Source organism: Medicago truncatula, chromosome 7 (assembly GCF_003473485.1).
Source record: "Medicago truncatula cultivar Jemalong A17 chromosome 7, MtrunA17r5.0-ANR, whole genome shotgun sequence".
Taxonomy (NCBI): domain Eukaryota; kingdom Viridiplantae; phylum Streptophyta; class Magnoliopsida; order Fabales; family Fabaceae; genus Medicago; species Medicago truncatula.
The window spans coordinates 36,931,856-36,955,504 of record NC_053048.1 but is presented as its reverse complement, the minus strand read 5'-3'; the positions used below and the strand labels follow the sequence as shown (position 1 = coordinate 36,955,504).

Here is a 23,649-nt window from a genome sequence, read left to right as displayed (position 1 = left end):
AGTTGTAAAACATCTAAACTCTTTAAATTACACTCGTGATTTCCTTTATTCAAACTAAAATTTACACTGACTGTGAAGTAAATATTCCATATTTGATCACTTGAGAAAAAATATAATATTTCCTTTAGACATAAATATAAGGAAAGTTAAGATATATTTGGTCTAAATTTAAACCAAATAACATCTATTCTTTTACTTGCTAAAAAAAAAAAAAAAGTTCATGAGAGTACTTAATATCTTGTCTAGAAAAATATCTGATGTCATATGTGTATTAGAATTAACCTCATTTATCAAGCATGACTCACATGGGTTTGAGTATTTGACTTATCACAAGGAACCAATCAATTTTAATGCCCTATGCGAGGAGCAATTTATCATATCACTGTCATTCTCCTACAAACACACACTTGCTATGTGAACAAAAACAATATTTGTCCAATAAGTAATTATGCAATGTGGGTGTTGAGTAGTTGAAACACTCAATTGGTTTGAGTTAAAAGAAAAAAAGAGTTGGAGTCTACATTTGAATCTGGATAGAGAAGTGAATATTAATATAACAAATTAACTATTAATATCTGTCATTAAAAAAAAAAGTAATTTTTTTTTTAAAAAAATATATATATAGTTTAGTCCTTTTTAATATAACTAAGTCTAGTGGATATTTTTTTTTTCTCTTTTTGTTTTATGACAATGCCATTAAAATTTAGTTTAAACTGTAAATCAACTATAGTGCAATAATGTAAATAATGAAAAAGAATCAGCCAAATTATTTTAAAATGAATTTTTGTCTTCTATTGTTAAGTTAATAATGAATCGGTCAAAGATAATTATTGCTGATATTGAAATTATAAACAAAGGAAAAAAAAAATATTTAATTTATTTTTTTGTTACATGATTTAAGATTTTTTATTTTTTTATTTTGAGAGAAAAACCTAAGAGAAATGTAATGCAATGCAAATACAATTCAAACATCTCTAAAATCAGAGAGGTGTAATTTACCCAATTAATCTAATTTGACCAAAAAAATAAAATCTAGTCTAAACACGATGACCGTAAAAAAAATTATTACAATTTAAGTAGCATTAATTTATCTCTTACAAACCAAACTTACGTTCGATGTGATAGAAGAATTGAATGCAAAAGTAGCCATTTACACAATAGTAAAACTCATTTTTTGAAATGGTACATCAATAAGATCTCAATTGAATTTGAATTTATTAGTGTATTATTAGGTTCACCGCCAAAAGAAAGATGACACCACAAAAAAAGAGTATTATTAGGTTGATCTTCAAAAAAAGTGATGGCATATTCGGTTTGTGTACATTGTTAGTTGTTACTCGTGGTTTCCAGAAGAGACATGGATTATTTTTAATTGGGGGACAAGGGAGGATCAAATTATGCCATCACTTCAATATTTACACAATTTTGTATAACTAATTGTGTAATGCAGCTGACATCTAAGCTGATTATTCGTCAAAATATAAATTATAAACTGTAAAGCAAAAATGAAATGAGGTAAAGTTTTATTGTTTAGATATACATAAAATACAATAAATATGGACATCAGTGACATATCTGAAATCAGAGGTCTCTCCTAGTTTGAGCAAGATCACTAGCAATATCTTCATGTTGTTCACATTGTTCCAAAAATTTCTTATAACCAGGATTATAAGCAACAACAAGTCGCAGATACTTTGCAGCTTCAGCCTTTTGACCAGAGTCATGTAAAGAGCTGTAAACCCAATAAATCCAATCCCATGAGCAAAATGAAAATAAGAAAAGGAAAGTTTGAACACTAATTAAGGTATTTAACCAAGTTGTACCTGGCAAGCAGCAGCAAACCATCAAAATAATAGCGTTTGCTAGCGGGATCTTCAGGCTCCTCCATATTTGCAACTCTTTCAAAGTGTGCACGCGCTTCATCCTTCTTTCCCTGCCATGCAGAAAATTGAAGAAAAATGAAAATGAAATCCAATTTCTAAGAAAGAACTAGAAGCATAATATTTGTGAAGAGACATTAACATTGTTAATTGCTTATTGATACATAAATTCTATATATGTAGTTAATATATGATGATCACAATTTTAATAAAAAAAATTAAATTAAATTGTGATCAAAACTAGTAGGCATAGTTACATATCTTTCTCCCACCTATATCAAAATATATTCTTTCTACTATAAATGTGTCATAAAAAAAATATAATTTAGAGTCTTTAGTAGGTAAGAAATGTTGAATATATATGTATCTGAGAAGTATCGGTGGAAATGTTTTTAAAAAGAATTATTGGATACTTTCAGGGGATCAGACACATCGGTATTAGATACGTGTCAGACACCGATACTTTTCAATTTCTGTAGTACACATCGACTTCATGGGGCCAAATAGTAAGGCAATAAACCCAAACCAAGTTCCATTTTGCCAGTTGATGTTAAACTGAAAATCGGAATACAAATGCTTCTTAAACCCAAACCAAGTTCCAAAATCTGTTCAAAAGAAAGAAAAAAAGTCCCAAAATCTGTTTTTTTTTTTTTTGGTACAACAAAATCTGTTTTTAATAAGAGGAATAAAGGTCCAATTTTTCATCAAGGCAACAAGATAATCAGTATTACGGATCTAAGACCCATTTGATAAACAAACTATCACATTATTCCCTCTGTCAAATGCCTATTCAAGTGTTTTATGGTCATAACAAAAAAAAAAAACAGACAGAAATTTGATAAAGTTGAAGTATTCACTTCACCTGTCGTTCAAAGGCAATACCAGCCCATTGGGATGACAGAATCAAAAAATCAAACTCTTCTGGATCAGTTGGGAAGCCAGCAAGTGAAAGCTAATGAAAAATCAGTAAAAAATTAGGCATTAAAGATGCAAACGAAGTGAAATGACACAATAAATTTCTAGTGTAAGAAAAAAAAAATGAAAAATAGCGATTAAAAGTCATAGTTCAGAGGAACAAATACCAGACCACATATTTTATACATAAAACCAACAACACACAACAACCAAGCCTTATCCCACTAAGTGGGGTTGGCTAAACATAAAACCAGAGTAGCAAATTAAAAACAAAATGGAGGCAAATATGAATTCACACCTTTGATATTGCACGCTCAAAGTATTGAATAGCTTCATCATTTATTTGCTTCAGCAAAAGAACCCGTCCCATTAAAACCAAAGCTCGCAAGTATTCAGGGTCCTTATCAAGTGCTAGTCTGTATATGGGAGTTAATAAAGCATTGCACTATCAATCAGAAATAAGGCCAAGAACTATGATAACAAAAGGAGTTTCCTTTTCTATTAATTCTTCCCCCACACTGGAGAAATTATAAAGGATAACTTACTTTAGCAAAGGTATTGCACTATCTTTATCGCTACTATTTAGAAATGGGACTGCAAGCTGTAAAACAAAATCAAACCACTAGTTTGTGAAAAATTCTTGGAGCCGATAATGTTTTAATGATATATCACAGATGATGCATGTTCTTATCCACTCACAGTGGTCAGTTCTACAGAGGACATGTTCTCTATAGGTATTTTATGCCATTTCTCAGGTGAATCCAGAGGGTTCTTTTCAGGAGAAATAGTTTCCTTGGTAGCTGCTGTTGTGCTATTGTCTTGTACCCCCAGTAAAGGTGGTGTTTTAGAAGCATCAGTTTCCTTGGAAGCTGCTATTTGACGATTCTTGTCCAGTAACCCCAACTTTGCAAGGGCAGCCGGATTTCTAAGAGCAAAGTGCTGCAAAGTTTATTTAAGATTTATTCTACATATTAGTTCAAACTTAAAAAACTTAGGCCATATTTACTTTATGAAAACATTTTCTATTTTCCTTTCCTAAAATATGTTAATTTTAACTAGTTAATAAGATGCAACACTCTTGAAATAAACCATTGTGATGGAAAGGAGATGAAATGCTAGTTAGGGATCATGCAGTTTGGAAATAATTAAAAAGAATTCTTTGGCATTTTCAATGTTTCCAAATGCACACAATTGTTCACTTCAAAAGTCTAGCATCTCCTTTTAGCAACTAAAACTAACACAAATTTCAGAAAATGAAAATAGAAAAATGTTTTCACAAAGTAAACGGGGCATTGAAATGCACAATGTTTTCTTACTAACCTGAACTAGCGTTAACGAACTATTGGTAATCCAATAGAGTTGGCTCCCCTGCAAGAATAAATTACAGTAACTAAGACTACAACTTTCAGATTATGGCAAGAGATGGAATGAGTTTTCCATAAAATAAAGCAACTGCCAACTGCAATGGAAACTGTCACATACGCGAAAGGAATGTTGAAGTAATGTGACCGCTAACTAATCTTTGGTTAAAATTGTGAGAAACCAATATGGTTTCAAGTTACCGATTTTATTTGGGATAGGTACTGATAAGTAATCCTAGACCAACTTAGTAAGTAGAAATATAGTTAGGAGAAATATAAGGTAGTTGCCTATAAATAAAGACGAAAGTGTATGTGTGTGCGTGTGTGAGAGAGAGAGAGAGAGGGTAGCTTGTCGATTTGATAGATTCGGGGCCATTTGGCTTTAGGAGGTGCCCTTTCAGAGCCTGTGCAACATTGTAATCTAGGAATGTTCCCTATTCTTTTGTAATAAGATACAAGTTCCTATCAAATTGACAAGGGAATCCTACTCATGCAAGTTCAGAAACTGCAATCACAACCTCTACCTTTGGTTTCAAAATAGGAGAATGTACCACTAGACTGAATTGTTGCAGTATTTTTAACTCTATCTAGTATCAACCAACCACTGCAGTCAAGGTAGATCAAGTTACCTAATTAATCAGATTATGATAGGACACCTGACATATTCTAGAAGAAAGTGGGGCCATATGGGAGAGAATGAGTTGGTTAGTGAAATCCTTAGAATTCAGTTACGGATTTTCAGGACTATTATTGCTGAGTCTATTAGGAGAGATGTTCTCTCTGGTAGGAGCTTTAGCTCTGGGCAAGAGTCTCTGACTCTTGATTATCTTTTCTTTTCGGCTATTCCACCATTGTAGAGCCTTTGAGCTCATCTTTATCATTCAATTAAATACAGTTACTTTATCTTGATTTTACGGGTTCCATCAGATTGACTTTGTTTTGAGCTTAATCAGATTAACTAACAAACGAAAATAGACTCTGATAGGCTGTGAGGAAATTGTAGCTTATATTAAAAAGTAAATTATAGGTTTCCTTAATCTTCTGAAACCATACATCCCCATTCCCCACCGCAGCAGTGCCTACAGAGTACAGATATCTTGCATAAAAAGATCGCTCCGAACGTAGTTTTATTCGTAAAATGTGTAGTCAATTCTGGGTTTCTATACTTATCTAAAAACCATACAGTCTTCGAAATCTAGTAGTAACCATCAGGCCATCTATCATATATGGTCTACTACCATAAATTCACAAAATGCATCTCAGATATGTCATTTATCCAATTAACACGGTAACAACACAAAATATGTAAGGATTAAAATTACCTGAGGAATAGAAAAGCCAATGAAAGCTATAGGCAATGTTAGAAAGTCCAAGTATCGCTTGTAGTACTGCATAAACAGAAATATTTATCATTAAATTGTTGAACTACTGCCTTTAAGTTTAACTCGATGAACAGAAGCATATACCACATTCTTAAACACTGTTTGTAAAATGAAATAAAGATATTTAAATCACAGAAAATGCAAAATTAAGAAATCAAATCAGGGATCAACTTTGTTTTTGCTCAAGAAAATTAATATGAAGTAACACATTAGAACTTCTATACTTGTTATACTCACCTTGGATAACAAGTCAAAAATGTCCTGTGTTTCTTCAATCATAGGTTTCTTAAAGGTTACCTGATAAATCAAGAACATAAATTAGTACACAGTCTATTACTGACTATCTATGCCCTTCGCAAAACCAATGAGACTATGCAAGAATTAACTTAAAGTACAATTGCACAGACCAAACAAATCTCAGACAGAAAACAACAAATTCACTCTATTATGCATTAAACTATAATCTGACTATTTTTTATAGCACGTATAATATTATTATTATACTATGTTTGTATATTTCTCTGTTGTTGACTGAGCTACTGGTGGGACGAGCAGTGTAGATTGAGATAAAAAGCAACAAAGTTTGATTTCATCATTATAAGCAGAATGACAGAGGCAGTAAGCAAACACCAGGTATTTGATTGCCTAACTTGAGTAATCACTAGCCATTGATCAATTACCTTTAGATCCAATAAGTCTGCAAGCTATTTTGGCTCGGTAATCATACCTTTTATTATATCAGATCCCCAAATATCGTGTTAAATACTTGGCTCTCAACTACATCCCAACTTTATCAAGGGGGTTGCCACAAAAGCGCAATAATAAATTATGATTCTCTATTTTTAATAGAATTAAATTGCTTTATGTTAAAGTCGTGCCTTTAACGCACATGGGCATGGAGATGGGGGTGTAAAGTAACAAAAGGTAAATAGAGATAATTTAAAGATCCATCATGGCAATGGGTATGGACTCAGTACTACATTACCTGAACAATAACATAGTGAAGACCAGCCATCAGAAAAGGAAAGGTGAACCCTGAATAACCGTGAGAAAATTCTGTTAAATTCTGGAACCATAAAGCACCACCCTGCAATAATTAGCATGTTAAATCATTCAGCAACGATGGGTGTCTGTGTGAATATGGTACACATATATGTTAATACTTAATACTCAACATTCAACACTGATACAGCCTCTACAGCAATGAAGTTCCAAAATGCTGCAAGTCCATAACTTGCAGGCATCTTTAAAGCTTATGGTTATTGTTCTAATCCATATAATCAAATTGAGTTGGATCTTCATGTTGGATATCTCATGAAGTGGTTTATTCATTCATGGAACTGTACAACCTTGTAATTATGTTTGCTCAATAGGAAGTTAAGAAAAGCACAGACCAATGTTATTGATTGCGGACGGCACACCATGGCGGAAAGCCAAAAATATGTCATTTTAAGTCGCCATAAAACGCTATGGCGCCGCCATCCTTCACATATTGGCGGTGGTGGTTGTAAAAAATCTGCCACCGCATCTGCCAGGATGTGGCCATAGCTGATATTTGACAACATTAGCAGACACAATAAGAAAACAGCATTTCAGTTAGAGCCTTACACAATCAAAACCAGGGTGACCATCCAGTGACATCCTCCTTATGCTAAACATCCACACGAAAAAGCAGGGAACCTGGAGTTAAATTAGAAACACAGAACCATAGTGAATTTTTTGTTAAACTATATGAACATGTAACTTTCTTTTTCCATATTTTAGTTTCTCATGAATGACAACAAAAATCAAATTCTTGTACAATTTTTTAATATCCATTTCTTAATCACAAATATTCAATTGATAGGAAATCGGCTAGAATTTGGTCAGTTTTTTCTTTCTGACAGTCCCCATCCCCCTTTTGTCAGGTATACTTTTCGGCTTTGTTTGGGAGTTTGGTGGCGAGGGAAGGGATTTGGGGGGTGAAAAATAAAGGGGAAAATGGAGATACCTTTCACATTTTTGGAAAGAGTGTTTTTTAGAGAATGATGATGAATTAATGCTTATGGTTGATATATTTCGAATTTTACAACATAGATTGAATTTGAAGAATTCATACAAAGCCTCCAAAATCCTCCTCCAAAACAATTTTAGTTCCCCAAAACTAGGAGGATTTTGTATTTTGAAGAAAAATGAACCCCTCAAACCCGTCCTTCCAAAGTCATCTATTTCTTCCACTTGCTCCTTCCTATTTTCGAAAGCCCTCCCCCATCCCTTCCCCTCTAAACTCGCAAACAAAGCCTTAGAGGATTCACATCCTTACCTTTGGCGCATTTATAAGTACTTTCTTTCTAATCCCTATCCTCTGAAATAAAGTGTAGCTGAGTAAAATGAAAGGAAAATAATTTCCTTGGATGCTAAAGCTCAACTAATTTTACAACGCAGCTGGTTGGAACAAAATGCATCTCCTAAAAGGTCTTGAGCTTCTGGTGGTATTTTATTGGTAGGCAATCTGTAAGACCAAAGTTCTCCTGAGGTTTTTGGCACAGCCTAACCTTGGAATGAGGCCTTTTACCCTCCACCTAAACTTTCTTTTTACCACAACAAAAAACTAACATTCAAACAATTAGGTTACTGCATTAATTGCCAAAGATGCTCTGTTTAGATCAAATGGGCATCTTTGACAGAAGATTCAGCTTCTAACCAGCTCATGGATGCCTCCTCTGATATTCATGGGAGTGGCGAACAAGTTCAAATTTGAAGAAATAACCATCAAAAACTTGTTGGAAATCCTGAACTCAATCATGCAAGAATTCTTCAAGTATAAACTGTCAAGGTATGCTATGAGATAATGTATTGTCTCTAGAAATGATTGGCAATAGTCTAACAACATTGTCTCACTCAATTTTTTTTAGGCAAAGCAATGTAAGCTCTGTCGAAGTTGCAAAGGAAGAAACTTTCTATCGAATACTTAAGCTTTATTCAAAAACATATTCTATTTTGGACGAGAGGCTGCTATATTTCCCTTTTCCGATTTTAGACATTATTTAATTTCTATTTGCAAGTACTACAATTTAAAACCATTCATGGCTTTTCTTTTCCTTTTTATTAATATATTACATAACCTGAGACTAAAAATTTCTCACACCCTCATCACAACTGCAGTATACAGTCTTTCTTGGTGGTTGTTTTTGGCTATAATGTAACATAGGTAACTAGGGAGGAGAAAAAGCAAATTCATTTCTCTAGGGTTCATCACAAATGTTTCCCATGAATTTAGATGTGTCACCTGAACAATAAACGGTAACAGAGGCCACGCGTATGAAGGGCATCCAACTGCTTTTCTCTTCTCTTCAAAGAACCGCATCTGACGTATATAACTCTTTCCTGAGAAAGGCGGTGGGAATGGAGGGGGCACTTTAAGAAGCGAAGGAATCAAACAAAAATTAATAATAATTTAAGTAGATGAAATACTTATGGAAAAAGAAAGGAAAAAATATTGTATATAATACTATAAGAAAGGTGATAACTGATAAGCAAGTATTCACTCTCATTTTCTAATCATAAAAGGAACAAAAACACTTGAAGCTTAAAATTGTAGCTTTTGATTCTAGCAGTGTAGAATTGATTTCCCTCCAAAATTGATTCTACTTGAAGCTAAAAATTGTAGCTTTTGATTCTAGAATTAATTTTTACACTCAAATTTATTGTTTAACATCAACTCACTTTTACTTCAATGTAATTGTATCCAAACGTAAATCACTTTACCTTCTTCAACTCAATTTTAACCAAAATCAACTTCGAAGGATCAATTCACTCAAAATTGAAGCCCTAATCGACGTTGTGAAATGAAAAAGATATATATCTATGCACACACAAGAAATAATAATCAGCTAAATATGAACTTGCAGAGCAAATTTATGAAATTATTTATGCTTCAGCCTAAATTAATAACTATTAATATAATCTAAAATCTAAATTGATCACGTTACCAAGAGAAAGAAGCAATGAACTAATTCGAGTTGAGAACATGATACTCACATTTAGGGACAAACTCTGAAATCCTTTTAAGCTTGTGAAGCGTAAAAATCAAAGGACAAAGAAGAACAAGTCTGAGAGCCAAAGTAGACGAAATTATAGTTAACCACCTGAATATTCAAATACTGAATTAACACAAACATTCAATTCAGAATCAAAGATCAAACAACAATTCGAGTTAGTATAGCACTGTTACTGTTGAGAAGCATAGTGAAGGCCAACAAATGGAAAAATAAAGTAAAATGATAGAAATAAGTCCATTTGTATTGCCTTATTTTTTAGCTTATAATAATAGTTTATGCAAATAAATAAGCTTTTATGTTAATTCATAAGTTCCCACTAATGAAAACAGTATCTTCATAAGCTGTTTTTTGATAAACTACCTTGACAAGCTTATGAATAATACATAAAAGCTTCTTTATTTGCCTAAGTTGTATTGCATAAGCTCAAAAATAAGTCAATCCAAACGAGTCTTAATTTCGAAATTGATAGTATGAAGAAGTTGATACAATGAGTATAGCGTTCACCTTATATAGTGATCCTATTGTAACTACTATAACAAACGTCTAACTAATCGCAACTAACCTCTGACTTACTTAACCAATATTAAACTAAGGTTCAGTTTGCATTGACATATTCGAGCTTATTTGTAGACTTAAGTTTTTGTGAGACGGTTAGGGAGTAGATATGAAAACAACATATGACATTATTCATAAGCTATTATCAGCTTATTTTCAAAAGTTCTCCAAGATATCTTATAAAGGCCCCGTTTGGATTGGCTTATTTTGAGCTTATGTGGGCTTATCTACTCCCATAAGTCTTTTTAAAGGTGTTTGGGTAAATAAATAAAAATAGCTTATCATAGTTTCATAAGCTGCTTATGCCATATTTTAATAAGCCTAAATTTTCAGCTTACCCTCCGGCTTAACAAGGAACTTATGAATTTATGTAACCCCCTTCGATTCTCTCTGGATCCACTTTTTCAAACCTTTTTTTTTTTTGTTAGTTATCTTTGCGTGAGTAACAAAATTGCTATACTTATCTTACTGAAGTATAACATGTAACTAAGATTTTTTTTATTTTTTTTAAGGAAGAATTTTATTATTTTTTTGTTACGTAACAAATTGAACTGAATAAAAAAACAAACTTAACTTGTTTTTTTTTGTAACAAATTGTACACTAATACCTATTTTATTTTATTTTTGTTTTTAACTATTATTTATAAAGATTTTTTCAACAATGGTGTAAGACTATTAAACTTTTACATACGTGATTATTTTCTACTATTATATTTAGAGTAGTGATATTTGAACATCTATTTGAAACAATTTTTGCGACAACCTCTTTTTTCTCTCTTTTCATGGGTCAAAAACAATGGAGAGAGAAAAAGGAAGAGAGAGAATAAGAGTATAATGTGAATATGTGAGATAAAGTTGTGACAAAGTGGTTGTACAAATATCATTTTTCTTATATTTATATTATTATAATTTTTTTTTAAAAAGAAAGCTTATCATATATTATTATATTTGTGTATGATGATGTTTAGACTATTTATTTACACCTCTAATGTTAATTTTGTCTTATTGATATTTTTTTTTAGGACGAATATTGATTATACTATATATAATTATAATTAATATATTATAATATTGTTTTTTACATCTTGATTAATTTTATCAAAAAAAAAAATTGATAATTGTGGTTGATTGTTTGATTTTTTTGTTAAATTAAAAATATTTAAAATTTCGATAATTGCTTATGTAATGTCACATCCAAACACTTCAATTTATTTAAGTACTTTTTAGTGTACATATCCAAACATAAATAACTTATCAAGTATAAGAGCTTATGATATAAGCTCTAATGGTATAAACTCTAATGCAACAAGCATGTATATAAGTTGTTTATCCAAACGGGGCCAAAAACAGCTTATAGCTTATACGAAAACAATTTAACTTTATTTTATCTTTTGCTATCGAAATAAGCATTTGGACTAAAAGCTGCAAAGAAGTTGTTTATCCAAACAGAGCCTAATCCTAAATGATATTTAACTATCAGTGATAAGAACAGGAGAGATTGAAGCTTACCATGGAAATCCAGTGAGATCATGAAAGGATTCGAGCAATGAAATGACGGCACGAACTGGAAAAACAGGGATATCTTCGCTGCCGGCACTATCAGCGATTGTTTTCAGAATCTCGGAGTGAACCGGCGAGTCGAGACCTAACGAGTCAGTATCCAGTTCGTCATTGGAAGAACCAGTGGAGAAAGCGCGTGTGTGGAACGCGTCGAGAAAGGTTGGAGTTGGAGAATGAGGTGTGAAAGGATGAGAAGCGGGGATACGTGACATGTAAAGGAGTGAAGATGATCGTGAACGGCGGAGAAGGGAGCGGAGCACCGCCGTGGTTGCCATTGACGGCGGGAGGGAGCACGGGTTAACTTGGCTAGCGTGTTTTTCACTTTTCCTCTTCTCGTTTTTTGTTTTATTTTTAAGAACCAAAGCATTCTAATTTCTTTTACAGGTCAAAACCTTCGGTCACTTTACCTACGACCATAACTAACTTGTTACCAAAGACAAAGGTATCTATCATCTAGGATCCAATTTCATCACTCAAAAAATCTTTGAAATAATCTCACTCAAATAAAATCAGTCACATGTTAATTCTATTGTTACTTTTTCATCGACGAAAAATGGTTAGATGATTATTACACTCATTTAACGTTAAGAAATAGGTATTGTATTTTTAACTCGTTTATATTGATGAAATTTTTCTGTCATTTTCGTCGGTTCTAATATGAACTCGTATGAGTGGTTAACTATGGTTGATAATTCTATTGAGTTAAAATCATGTAATGTCGACTCTTCGTTGAATTGAAATTGTTTATAGCTGAAGCCTTTTGTTGAAGTGAAACCAAATATTGTTGACGCTTTTGTTAATGTGAAACCTTCTATTGTTGGTTTTGGAGTTTCCAAACTGGTGATAATGAAGTAGACACAACGCCTTACTTTTTTTCACCGAGGATACATGAAAAGTTAGAGATAATATGATTAATTGAGTTTGTCGACAATCAACAAAGGCAAGATATATTTTAGGTATACATAAATCTTATTCAGGTGGTGGGAGAAATAAACCATTGTTAGTGTTGGCACGTTAAAGGAGTTATGAGTACAAACCACCTAGTAAGAAATTGAACCAAGAAGACACGGGCTCAAGGAAATGTGAGTGTCTGTTTAGGTTGCGAGGTTATATAAAGAAGGAAACAAATGAATGGTCGTAATTGAGCTCTCAACCATAAGATGGAGCCAAAGGTAGAAAGTCGTCTTCTTGCTAGTAGATTGACTAATATAAAACAAGTGAACAATGCACATGAAAGATAAAAAAAAAGACCATTAAAGTTGAAAAGTCAAAGATGCAGCATCTCTTCACATGTTTGCCGGAACAAACACATGTTCAATATATTTTAGGATCATCCATAATTTATTATGTTGCTTAACACTTTTTCAACAGTTTTGATCATGGAATCCACATATAAAACCAATGTGTACAGAATGTCATTGTTTGAGATAAATTAGGTAACCTCAATCGATGAAATATTTTGTTGCTTTTACTTTTCTAACGTTTGAAAAAGAGGATAACTTAACTTGGATTCTACAAATGTTGCTTGATCTTCTGAACTCAAAAGACAACATGTCAAAGGTGATTGTGACTGGCAAGGATATCACGTTGATGACTGTTGTCGCAATTGTTTTTCCTTAAACTATCGTATTAGTTTGTCAGTTCCATATCACTATAATTATTAAAGCTAAATGTATCACATACTCCATAGTCAAAGTGTCAAAGTGAATGAGAAAGATAAGGAAGTTAAAGAGGTGAAGTTCAATGAGTAACATGACAACATCGTAAAAAAAAATTGACGGATAGTATACGAGATTTGACTAGATGTTGCTCATAGATCATTTAGGGGGTGGTTTATTATGCTTAAACCATTCAAAAATTTAAAACTTTAAATATTATTAAACAAATTTTAATTTTAAGTAAAAACATGTGTTGAAAAAGTTTATAGAGTAAAATTACAATTTTTTTTTACGAAGACTAAAAACAAAATTAATAATAATTTTAGTCTTATTTTTTTAAGGGATGTCTTATCTTATCTTCTATAGTACTATGCTCCTGTGAGGATAACTTTGACAAATATATGCCCTTAAGCAAAAAATAAAAAATATTAATAGTACTATTAAGTTGATGATGGCACATGCGGGGTTAAGCGTGTGAAGAGGAAAAAGTGGAACAAAATATTATCGGTTTAATTTTTATCTTTATTTTTTGTGTAAGTAAAAATCAATTAATAAATAATTTAATGTTTTGTAATTGATTTTGTGTTGACAAATGGTTAGGTTAATTTGAAAAGAAGAAATAGAGGACGGAAAGAACACAGAGATTAATGGATCTTGTTCCCTCAACGAATTGTTTAATAATCTGAGAAGGAGAGAGAAAATAGGTATTGATTACTATTGATTTAGTTGTTTATATAAACAAGATTAGTTTTGTAATCGAATGAATGAATGAAAACACCGCCATCATTACTTTCTCTCACCATTGACTCAGCCGTCCTTAATCTCTCCGACATCTCCGATCTCTCTCCCATTCCTGATCACATTCTCCTTGATCTCTTCCTGGTATTCTTTTTATTCTCTCCCTCCCTCTCTCTCAAACTTCATAGATAGTTACTACTAGCTAATAAGGTTATCCTTTCTGAATTTTTTTTTTTTTAAATTTATTTATACCCTTTTGATTTTCTTCATTGATTTTTTGATATAGTAGTGTATAGATCTATGATTGTAAACAATGCTTGCGACCTTATCCATATCAGATGAATTTGTTGGTTCTTTACTATGTATGAAGCACAACACTGACACGTCAACACCAGTAATAATTTGAGAAAATGAAGTAATTGTGTGTGTATGTGTTGGACACCGGACACCCCTTTGATTAGAGGTGTTAGTGCTAGAGATTGCGAAAGTTGTTGTCAAATGTGGCTGATATGCCCTCAATTATGTTTACATTGTGGCCGCGGAAAGATGTAGTTGCGGTCTAGATTGTAGTTGGATCTTTTTCTAGGACCTGGTTCCGTGTAGCTGCGAGCTCTGTCTCTCTAGTATATTTCTTTTGGTATATTGATAGGAAGCCCAAACTCAAGAGGAACAAAAATTGTATTATTTGATGGAGAGAAAAAGAAACAATATTACATTAGAGATTGCCTTTAATCCCAAAGCGAAGTCTCTCAAACATGTGATAATTCTCACTCTGCCCAACCCAAAATGTTCCTAAGAGAAAAGATACCGAAGCAATTCTCTGTTGCTATTCCTATCCCTCATTTAACTGTCGTTCCTCTCTTAACAAAAAGTCATATCAGAAAATGTAACTAGTCAGCACCCGGACACTAACATATATTATATTTGAGAACAACTAAGACTTGTGTCACTCAAAATATCAAACAATACTCATTTATCTTTTTTACGGGTTTGAATTGATAGTTATGTGGTGCCATCATTTTCTTATTCGTGAGGGCTCAGAATCAGATTTTGCTGTACCTTGTTCTCATTGGGATGTCAAATATTAAATTTTGCTTTTCCCCAGTTGCTTTAAACATTTGACCTTATCTGATCAAATAAGTAAGGCCTGTTGACAATTTTTCAGCAGCAATAGAATTTGGCCTCGTCAGGATTGTGATTCATAATTTGAATTTGATATATTGTAGATATGGTTTCAATCCTTTTGTTGTCTATAGAAAAGTTATAGCACTTTCATTTTACGCTGAAGTTTCTTCTTTTGGCCATTTTCATTCAGCCTCCTCATTGCATTTCTTAATTTTCCATGTGCAGAGAATATTGAAAGCTGGAAAGCTGACTGAAAAAGTTCTCAAACTGTTTATAGCAACAGGTAACGAGGAAGTAATCTCACTTGTTCAAGCACTGAATATCCGACATATTGTGACCCCTGTTCTTCCTACCAGTGAGTTATTTTAAAGTTTTATTCTGTATTTATGGTAGTTATTCTTGTAGTGACAAACATTTCTTTTCTGATATTTGTAAATTATTATACAGGATGTTCTGAGAAATTCTAAGATAATATTGAAGCTATCGCAAGACGTTTGAATCCAACTCAACAGTTTTAAATTAAGGCGGCCAATCTAGACTTTTGGTTTGTGAAATAATCTGTATTGTATACCTCACAAGATGTCTCAAGTAATTATCAACGACAACGAAGTTGACATTGTGATCGGCGCGCTGCACTCTAACCTCACTCCTTTTATGAATGAGTGGAAGTCAATTTTCTCCCGTTTCCACCTGATAATAGTCAAAGATCCTGCCCTCAAGGAAGAACTCCAAATTCCCGAAGGATTTAGCGCAGATGTCTATACAAACTCTGAAATTGAGCGAGTGGTGGGTTCCTCCACTTCTATTCGCTTCTCTGGTTACGCTTGTAGATATTTTGGCTTTCTAGTTTCAAAGAAGAAGTATGTTGTCTGTATTGATGATGATTGTGTTCCAGCAAAAGATGACGCGGGGAATGTAGTAGATGCTGTGGCTCAGCATATTGTGAACCTCAAGACCCCTGCCACACCTTTCTTCTTTAATACACTATATGATCCATTCCGTAAGGGTGCAGATTTTGTTCGCGGCTACCCATTTAGCCTCCGAAGTGGGGTTGATTGTGCTCTGTCGTGTGGACTGTGGCTCAATCTGGCAGACCTAGATGCGCCAACACAGGCTCTCAAGCCAACACAGAGGAATTCAAGATACGTGGATGCAGTTCTGACCGTTCCTACGAGAGCCATGTTGCCAGTGAGTGGAATCAACATCGCCTTTAACCGAGAATTAGTTGGCCCGGCTTTGGTCCCAGCTTTGGTGTTGGCAGGAGAAGGAAAACTCAGGTGGGAAACTGTGGAAGATATATGGTGTGGATTGTGTGTGAAAATTGTATGTGACCACCTAAGCCTCGGTGTGAAAAGTGGGTTGCCGTATGTTTGGAGAAATGAAAGAGGCAATGCCATAGACAGCTTGAAGAAAGAATGGGAAGGGGTGAAATTGATGGAGGACGTTGTTCCTTTCTTTCAGTCTGTAAAGTTGCCACAATCAGCTACGACGGCCGAGGACTGCGTGATCGAGATGGCAAAATCAGTGAAGGAACAACTTGGGAAGGTTGATCCTATGTTTTTGAAAGCCGCTGATGCCATGGCAGAGTGGGTTAAGCTCTGGAAGTCAGTTGGATCTGCTTGAAGCTCGTGAACTAATTTTTAGCATGGTCTGGAGTTGTTTCATCCATTAGGATTTGTAGGAGTGAGTGCATGTTTAGAGATTGGTGATGTGTTTGGCAAAATCATTGTGGCACCGTGATTTTTGTGGAAGCTTTTAAAGTATAGCTTTTGACAAAATCGTGGTGCCCATCGTGATTCTCTCAAACTCATTGTTAATCTAAACGTGCACCAGGTTATTATTGCCTTAATGGCATATATATTTCGCAATTTTTATTTAAACTAAGTGACGTCTACTTTATTTGTACTCTACCAAGATTACTTTTTGCGTGACTGAGTTAGATTGAAGTAAGAATAAAATAGTACTTATTTGGTTTTGTGACAGTTGAATAAATGCTGTCTTGTTTAACCATTTGGTATTTGAATAAAATTCCAAGGTCTTGCTTATGCTAATGGGTGTCAATTTGCATGTAATTTTGGATATGTTCTCATTATTTCGTTTATCTTGGGGGCATGAAAATTTACCTATTGGAAAAATTAAACCTTTGATTTATTAATTTTTTGTTTAAACTCTCACGATTTGTTATCTGTAACTTGTTGTTTAATGTACTTCTATGACGAACTTTTTTTTTTCTTTCAGAAAATTCTAAGATGAACCTTTAGTTTTATGAAAGGTACCATCAGTATCTTAACATTAGCAATCGTGTGAATTTCTAGAAAGTGGAAAATAAAACAGAAACGGTGATGTATATAAGGATGTGTTATAAAATGACCGTGTGTTTTTATAAATTTTAAAGGTAAGTATTTTGACTATATAATTAATTCAATTATTGTCAATTAAAGATTAGATCAAAGAGAGACAAAAAGAAATGTGTTAGTTAACTTATGATTCTTCACTTTCCTATACTTAAACGTGAGCCTAGAGTAGACACCAAATAAAGTAAGTAAAATAATATGTTTCAACCCGCATATTTAAAGTTACTGTTGTCCCAAACTTAACTATGACTTGCACTCAACCAAGTAAGATAGTTGTAGAGATGATTTTTGAACTACTTCGGAAAATTGGATTAATATTGTGATTTGATTGAATGTGTAAAAAAGTTGTATTTGCACAAATATTAACTTGTTTTTGAGGGGGTGTTGTTGTTGAGTACTCATGTTGGCACTTAGACATTGAGAAAGAGTTTTTCTAATTATACCCTATTTAATCTTGGTTGCATTTCAAAATGACAAAATTACCTTTCTATAAAATTTAATTTTCAAAAAACATCTTCCTTTTTTTTTTGTTACACCCTAAAATCCCTCTTCAGTTTAAGTAGGTCATGTAAACTTAGTTTCAGTAGGTCATGTAAACTGAGTTTAAGTGTACATACTTAAACTCAGCTTAAGTAGGTCATCTAAACCGAGTTTAAGTGTACATTTAAAAGTTCAACCTTGTTCAATGATTCTACGTAATCTCAGTTTAAGTATGTACATGTAAACTTATTTTAAGTAGGTCATGTAAACTAAGTTTAAGTGTACATACTTAAACTCAGTTTAAGTAGGTTATGTAAACTTAGGTTATGTAAACTAAGTTTACATGAACCTACTTGAAGAAGAACAGTGCAGTTAAACAAGAAGAAGAACATTGAAACCAACGTTATTGAAAAAGAAGAAAAAATTCACTTATTTATATACAATCGAGTATGAATGACAGATATTTTGATTCACTCTTTAATCTTTCAGAGATTAATTGAACATCATGATTGTTTGATCGTTGGTGGGTGCAAGAGAGTGGAATTTTAGAGTGACAATGAATGAAATCAAGATTTTAAGAAAATTTATATAAAAGGACAATTTTGGTGGTATTATCAAAAACTTTTTGAAACAATTGGGTGTAACCAGAAATATATAGGGTGTGAATAGAAAAACTCATTGAAAAATTATAACGAAAGCATTAAAATAAATTACTTTATTTTTCTACATACTCATTTTTGTAAATTCGTTGTTTAAATTACATTATTTTCCCAAGCTAACTCACCGTTGGGGAGGCGTTTAGAATAGCTTTTTAAAACTTTAAACATCTATGAAAAAATTATGAACAATGCCACCACGACCGGCTTTTGAATCCACTACCCCAAACATGTAATCATATCAGCATTTTAAGCTCCCCGGAATAATAGGTTCCACTTTTTCATTGTTTACAAGAGCAGAATAATCCACTGACTCTACATACATACACATCCAGTGAATCCACCTAGAATTGAATCTCATCTTAACCATGACAGCTCGCATATAATCCTAATCCATACGGTCATATGCCTTACTAATATCAAATTTCAAAGCAACATACCTGTCATTGCCCCTCGTCTTAGTCTCTACACATATATATTTAATAATGGTAAAATTTATTACAATGAAATATAATTTACAATTAAAAAATTATCGATTTCCTCTCAACCAATTATCTCTACACATATATTGTAATCCGATCTTCCTCGTAAGCTTAACTCAGTTGATAAGAACAATTACTCATAGATTGTACATCTAATCTATCACTTGTCCTCTACCGGTCAGCATACAATATATTTCTTCTATTTTTTTCTTTTGAAGAAATATTTCTTCTATTTTTGGTAATTGTCCCTTCTTAAATTCAACACCAATATATGATATTTGTGCATAGTCACGTCACCATCAAGAAAAATATATTGACCACTAGTTGATTTTTAACTTCATTTTTCCTAAAAAAAAAGAAGAGGTAGCTTATTTACATGTGGTATATATGTCCTTAACAAACAACTAAATTAACTAATCCTATAATTCTGGGTCCTAAATGAGTGCATTGACACTATTATATATCTCTCTTTTTTCTACCACTAGTGAGCGTGAATTACTCTTGGCACGCAAACAAACCGTGGAGGATCTCTATATAAACACTTTACATACAAAGTGATAAACAATGCAATATAATCATATACAAATTTCCCAAGAGAGAATTTAAGAAATCTAAATAAGAATTCAACAATGGCATCATTTACCCTTATCACCTCCCTCCCAAAATTTGGCTCTGCTGCAGCAACTATTGCTAGGGCTCGTCCTTGGAACTCTAGGGTCTTTGCAGCAGCTTCCCCAAGACTTATCCAAGTAAATAATTATTCACATTCATGTTTGTAATGTGTGTGTGAATATTCACTAATTTATATTTTCGTAATGAATTGTGATGAATATGTAGGTTCCAAAGTCACATAATGAAGATGGTTCAATCACCACTGATGGAATCAAACAAGGAGCAGGAGTCAGTGAAACAGTGAGCAACAGTTTGAACGAATCAGCACATGAAAAGGCTTATTCCACTGGACACCATGTAATGTAACTCATGACCATATTATTAATTATGTGATCACATTTTCTTCTAGGTGATACTATAGTACAATGAAATTAATTAATTGCTTAGTTGTATTGAATTAATCAGGTTGCTAACCAAACAAAAGACGCAGCTAATAAGGCATCAGCGGCAACACAAAACATAGCAGAGAAAGCAAAGCAGACAATGCAAGAAGCATGGGATTCAACTAAGAACAAAGCCAATAATGCTGCTGACAGTGTAAAACAGACTTGTGCAGATGGAAAAGCAGAGGTAGAGGCAAAGGCAGATAGGGCTGCTGAGAATGTAAAACAGACTTGCGCAGATGGAAAGGCAGAGGCAGAGGCAAGGGCAGATAGTGTTTCTGATAAGGTTTCTGAAAAAACTAAACAATCAGCTGAGTATGTCAAAGATAATGCTGAGGCAGTGAGGAGGAACATGAACAAAAAGAACTGATTCAAAACACAACATTTTATTGTATATGCTAATTTCATACTTGCCATTTTAGCCATTAATTATGTTTTTGTTTTTGGTTTTTTGTATTTCATTTTGTAATTGATAAGGCACAAAATGTATATGGAGAAGATGCATGTTTCTTCCCAGTGCCATAGATGTGAAGCGATGTCATATGTTTCATCGGTCAATAAATATTTAAGCATTTCTTGTTCCATATCGATTATTTGAATATTTGAGTAATTGACACCATTTGCACTTACGAGATTTTTCATCATTTTTACATATTAATATTTTAAGCAGTCTGTGTATGAGGTGCTCTAAAGTCCAAACAACGTTGGTTTGATATACAGACTACAATAAGACGAGGTGAATCAAATAAGCACCACAATAAGACGAGAAATAACACAAAAAGTACAAAGACGGATAATCAAAACAAACAAAGTCTCGTGCTAATTAATGTGACGAAATCACAAAACATACGAAAGAAGACTAAAAATATTTGCATTCAATGGGAATTGATATAAATAAACCTATATCTATTTTTGGGTTGTAATCATTTTTGAAGCATTTGGGATCTAGTTATGCAATGAATGAGTTTATCGTCGGTGAATCCTCTTTATTTGTCTGACCATACCTGTGGTTTTTTGAGAAAAGGTAAGGGCTTCTACTCATACTGTTTGGTTAGCTACTGTTTCGGCTATTTGGAGAGAGAAATTCCCGCTGTTTTCGGCAAAAGGAGGAAATATTGGTTAAGTTGCTTGATAGAATGAAGGTTCTGTCATTTTGGTGGATGAAAGCAAGAAAACTATATTTTGATTTTGATATTAATCTTTGATAGGTTAACCCTATATTGTTTTTGGGATAGCCTCTTTCCGACCCGTTAATCTTACTAAATCTACTTTGTTTCTATCTCTCAACTAACTCTTATTGTGTTACACTTTCATTTATGTTACAGTTCACATGCATTGCTTTTCACTGTATTAACTAATACATTTCGTTGCTTTTGTCGAAGCAGTTGATTTTCCTGACCCAAATAGGAAACCTATCTACACGCTCACTCGTCATACTGGTCAGGTTTCTGCTTTGTAAATTGTTATTTATGTTTCTCTTTATGCTGTTCTTATTCTTATTCAGTGTAAAATTTGTATATACTTTCGTTGCCTTTTCAATTGAATGCTTCTATTTTTCTGTTCACTTTTCTTTCACATTGTGAAGTCATGTATCATATGTGTTCAAGGTGTTTTTTGAAATTCCTGTTGCTTCTTGTGTAGATCAAGTATACTCATGCATGCAGCCCAATAGATGCAACTTTGGTGGCTACAGGGGGTGGTGATGCCAGAGGAATTTTATGGAAGATTGGCCAAGGAAATAGGGCTTCTGAGCTTCAAGGTATTTTCATGATACATAAGCTACTAATTAATTGATTGGATATTTATTTATCGATCTTGGATAATTGATGTTATTTATCTACTTCTGTGCAGGTCATTCTGATTCTGTATCTAGTTTAGCTTTTAGCTATGATGGGAAGTTTCTTGCATCTGGAAGCATGGATGGAATTGTTCAAGTTTGGGATGTATATGGAAATTTGAGTAGTGTGCTTAATGGTCCTAATGGTGGCATTGAGGTAAAATGAGATTCTTAACTTTCCCATGAAATCTTTCACTTTCAGATGGAATCCGAGAGATGGTGGTAGTGTGACCTGCGGTGATTTCACCCCTCATGGTACTAATTTCTCTTCATATTTTCTTGATGCATCTTCCTTTATCTATTATTATCTGTGTTACATACTTTACATTCTTCAATTTCCTTGTACTTGATTCCAGCTTTTGTTAAGTCGTCTTCAAGAAGAATTGTAATATAGTCAGACTCATAATTCATATTTTATTTTTCAACAGCACTGCTATTCTTTACGAAGGAATCATGCAAGAACATACGCTGGGAACACATACTATACAGTCCACCACCTAAACTAGAATTTCCATAGTATTAGAAAATTGTTGCTGCCACAACTACCTTTGTACCAACCGTAACCTCTGCAACTCATCTCTCAAACTGGACGACATGTTATGTTGTGGGTGTTATACAATAAACATCTGATATGCAATTTCATCAACAAAACAAGGAGAAAGAGTTCAACATTTGGATGGCATCAGATAAAAGAAAAACACAACCAAAACTTCCTTTGTATTTACAAGTCGAACTTTGATTCATTCACGGTGGTCATTCCGCTATAGGTTAGCAAGGATCAAATCCTCTGCAGCAGGAGTGATTGAGGGAAATGGTTATGCTAGGTGCATCCCTTCCCCCAATTGCTTCTTATTTCAAATTATTTTTGAAAAAATATAAAAAATAGGTGTAAAATAAAACAATAAGGGAGAGTGAGATCTTTTTTCACAAAAAATAAATAAATAATTGGATTGATCAAGGGTTTATGATGCTATGAATGCTGTTTCTCCATTCTTCCATTAGTTTCGGAAAAAGAGAGAAGAAAAAGACACGTAGGACTTCCAAAATTGGGTATCAATAATGTACTTTTGGTGTTATTAATAATGTACTTCCATGCTAGATGCTATGAATGCTGAAGCGGAAGCGTGAAAGAACTTGCTGTTTATGTCACCCTCAGATAGCCAAAATATTTTTGAACGCTGCTTCCAGTAGCTATCCTCTTGAAGAATTAAAGTTGTGAGATTCTGTTGCATTACCTGCAGCTGAGGGTCAGTAGCATCGCTTGCATCATTGCGGAATTCTTCAATTTTAAATCGCTGCTTGTTGATGAGATGTTTGAAGTTGGGAATAGCAGAACGGCTCCAAGATGTTATATCCTCCACACAATAGTTCAGCTTGGCGAGAATGTTAGTGGAAGGATAGTGCTCCCAATTGTTCTTCACAAGATCGATAAGTTTCGGCTCAAGAAGCCAAGCATTATTAAATTTAAAACTGCGGTGAGGTTGTCTCCATGGGATGGGGTCGAGCTGCAGAAGGAGAGGAGTATGATCGGAAATTGGAGCAACGAGAGTCTGAAAGGCAGCATTAGGAAA

General features: G+C 33.5%; 4 protein-coding genes across 4 annotated transcripts; 3 read left to right on the top strand and 1 right to left on the bottom strand.

Moving 5' to 3' along the window:
- Window positions 1–1,354: 1,354 nt before the first annotated feature.
- On the bottom strand, window positions 1,355–12,092 carry LOC11416907 (ALBINO3-like protein 2, chloroplastic). The gene is made up of 14 exons (XM_003624077.4): window positions 11,643–12,092; window positions 9,559–9,665; window positions 8,807–8,934; window positions 7,147–7,218; window positions 6,524–6,625; window positions 5,776–5,835; window positions 5,479–5,544; window positions 4,116–4,163; window positions 3,495–3,734; window positions 3,341–3,396; window positions 3,094–3,211; window positions 2,743–2,832; window positions 1,824–1,933; window positions 1,355–1,732 (listed from the first exon to the last, which is right to left on the bottom strand). The coding sequence occupies exons 1-14, from the start codon at window positions 11,966–11,968 to the stop codon at window positions 1,582–1,584; spliced, it is 1,674 nt and encodes a 557-aa protein (XP_003624125.2). The 5' UTR covers window positions 11,969–12,092; the 3' UTR covers window positions 1,355–1,581.
- A 1,785-nt stretch (window positions 12,093–13,877) lies between these two features.
- LOC112416508 (uncharacterized) lies at window positions 13,878–16,119 on the top strand. Its single transcript, XM_024770483.2, has 3 exons — window positions 13,878–14,233; window positions 15,440–15,569; window positions 15,662–16,119. The coding sequence occupies exons 1-3, from the start codon at window positions 14,120–14,122 to the stop codon at window positions 15,679–15,681; spliced, it is 264 nt and encodes an 87-aa protein (XP_024626251.1). The 5' UTR covers window positions 13,878–14,119; the 3' UTR covers window positions 15,682–16,119.
- LOC11415811 (probable UDP-arabinopyranose mutase 5) lies at window positions 15,757–17,265 on the top strand. The gene has a single exon (XM_024770482.2). It carries the CDS (start codon window positions 15,794–15,796, stop codon window positions 16,835–16,837), a length of 1,044 nt encoding a protein of 347 aa, XP_024626250.1. The 5' UTR covers window positions 15,757–15,793; the 3' UTR covers window positions 16,838–17,265.
- Window positions 17,266–20,341: 3,076 nt separating this feature from the next.
- On the top strand, window positions 20,342–22,271 carry LOC11426553 (uncharacterized WD repeat-containing protein C25H1.08c). The gene is made up of 3 exons (XM_039827982.1): window positions 20,342–20,581; window positions 21,883–22,000; window positions 22,093–22,271. The coding sequence occupies exons 1-3, from the start codon at window positions 20,342–20,344 to the stop codon at window positions 22,242–22,244; spliced, it is 510 nt and encodes a 169-aa protein (XP_039683916.1). The 3' UTR covers window positions 22,245–22,271.
- Window positions 22,272–23,649: the final 1,378 nt, after the last annotated feature.

What these genes read in the sequence shown, in the direction of transcription:
- LOC11416907 (XM_003624077.4), bottom strand. Translation starts at nt 11,968, where the DNA reads ATGGCAACCACGGCGGTGCTCCGCTCCCTTCTCCGCCGTTCACGATCA. An exon ending in TGTTACCGTTTATTGTTCAG is followed by an intron (nt 7,219 to 8,806) that starts GTGACACATCTA and finishes ATTTAACTCCAG; the next exon opens with GTTCCCTGCTTTTTCGTGTG. An exon ending in TTTTTGACTTGTTATCCAAG is followed by an intron (nt 5,545 to 5,775) that starts GTGAGTATAACA and finishes CTGTTTATGCAG; the next exon opens with TACTACAAGCGATACTTGGA.
- LOC112416508 (XM_024770483.2), top strand. Translation starts at nt 14,120, where the DNA reads ATGAAAACACCGCCATCATTACTTTCTCTCACCATTGACTCAGCCGTC. An exon ending in TTCTCCTTGATCTCTTCCTG is followed by an intron (nt 14,234 to 15,439) that starts GTATTCTTTTTA and finishes TTCCATGTGCAG; the next exon opens with AGAATATTGAAAGCTGGAAA. An exon ending in GACCCCTGTTCTTCCTACCA is followed by an intron (nt 15,570 to 15,661) that starts GTGAGTTATTTT and finishes ATTATTATACAG; the next exon opens with GATGTTCTGAGAAATTCTAA.
- LOC11415811 (XM_024770482.2), top strand. Translation starts at nt 15,794, where the DNA reads ATGTCTCAAGTAATTATCAACGACAACGAAGTTGACATTGTGATCGGC.
- LOC11426553 (XM_039827982.1), top strand. Translation starts at nt 20,342, where the DNA reads ATGCAAGAAGCATGGGATTCAACTAAGAACAAAGCCAATAATGCTGCT. An exon ending in TCAAAGATAATGCTGAGGCA is followed by an intron (nt 20,582 to 21,882) that starts GTGAGGAGGAAC and finishes CTTCTTGTGTAG; the next exon opens with ATCAAGTATACTCATGCATG. An exon ending in TAGGGCTTCTGAGCTTCAAG is followed by an intron (nt 22,001 to 22,092) that starts GTATTTTCATGA and finishes ACTTCTGTGCAG; the next exon opens with GTCATTCTGATTCTGTATCT.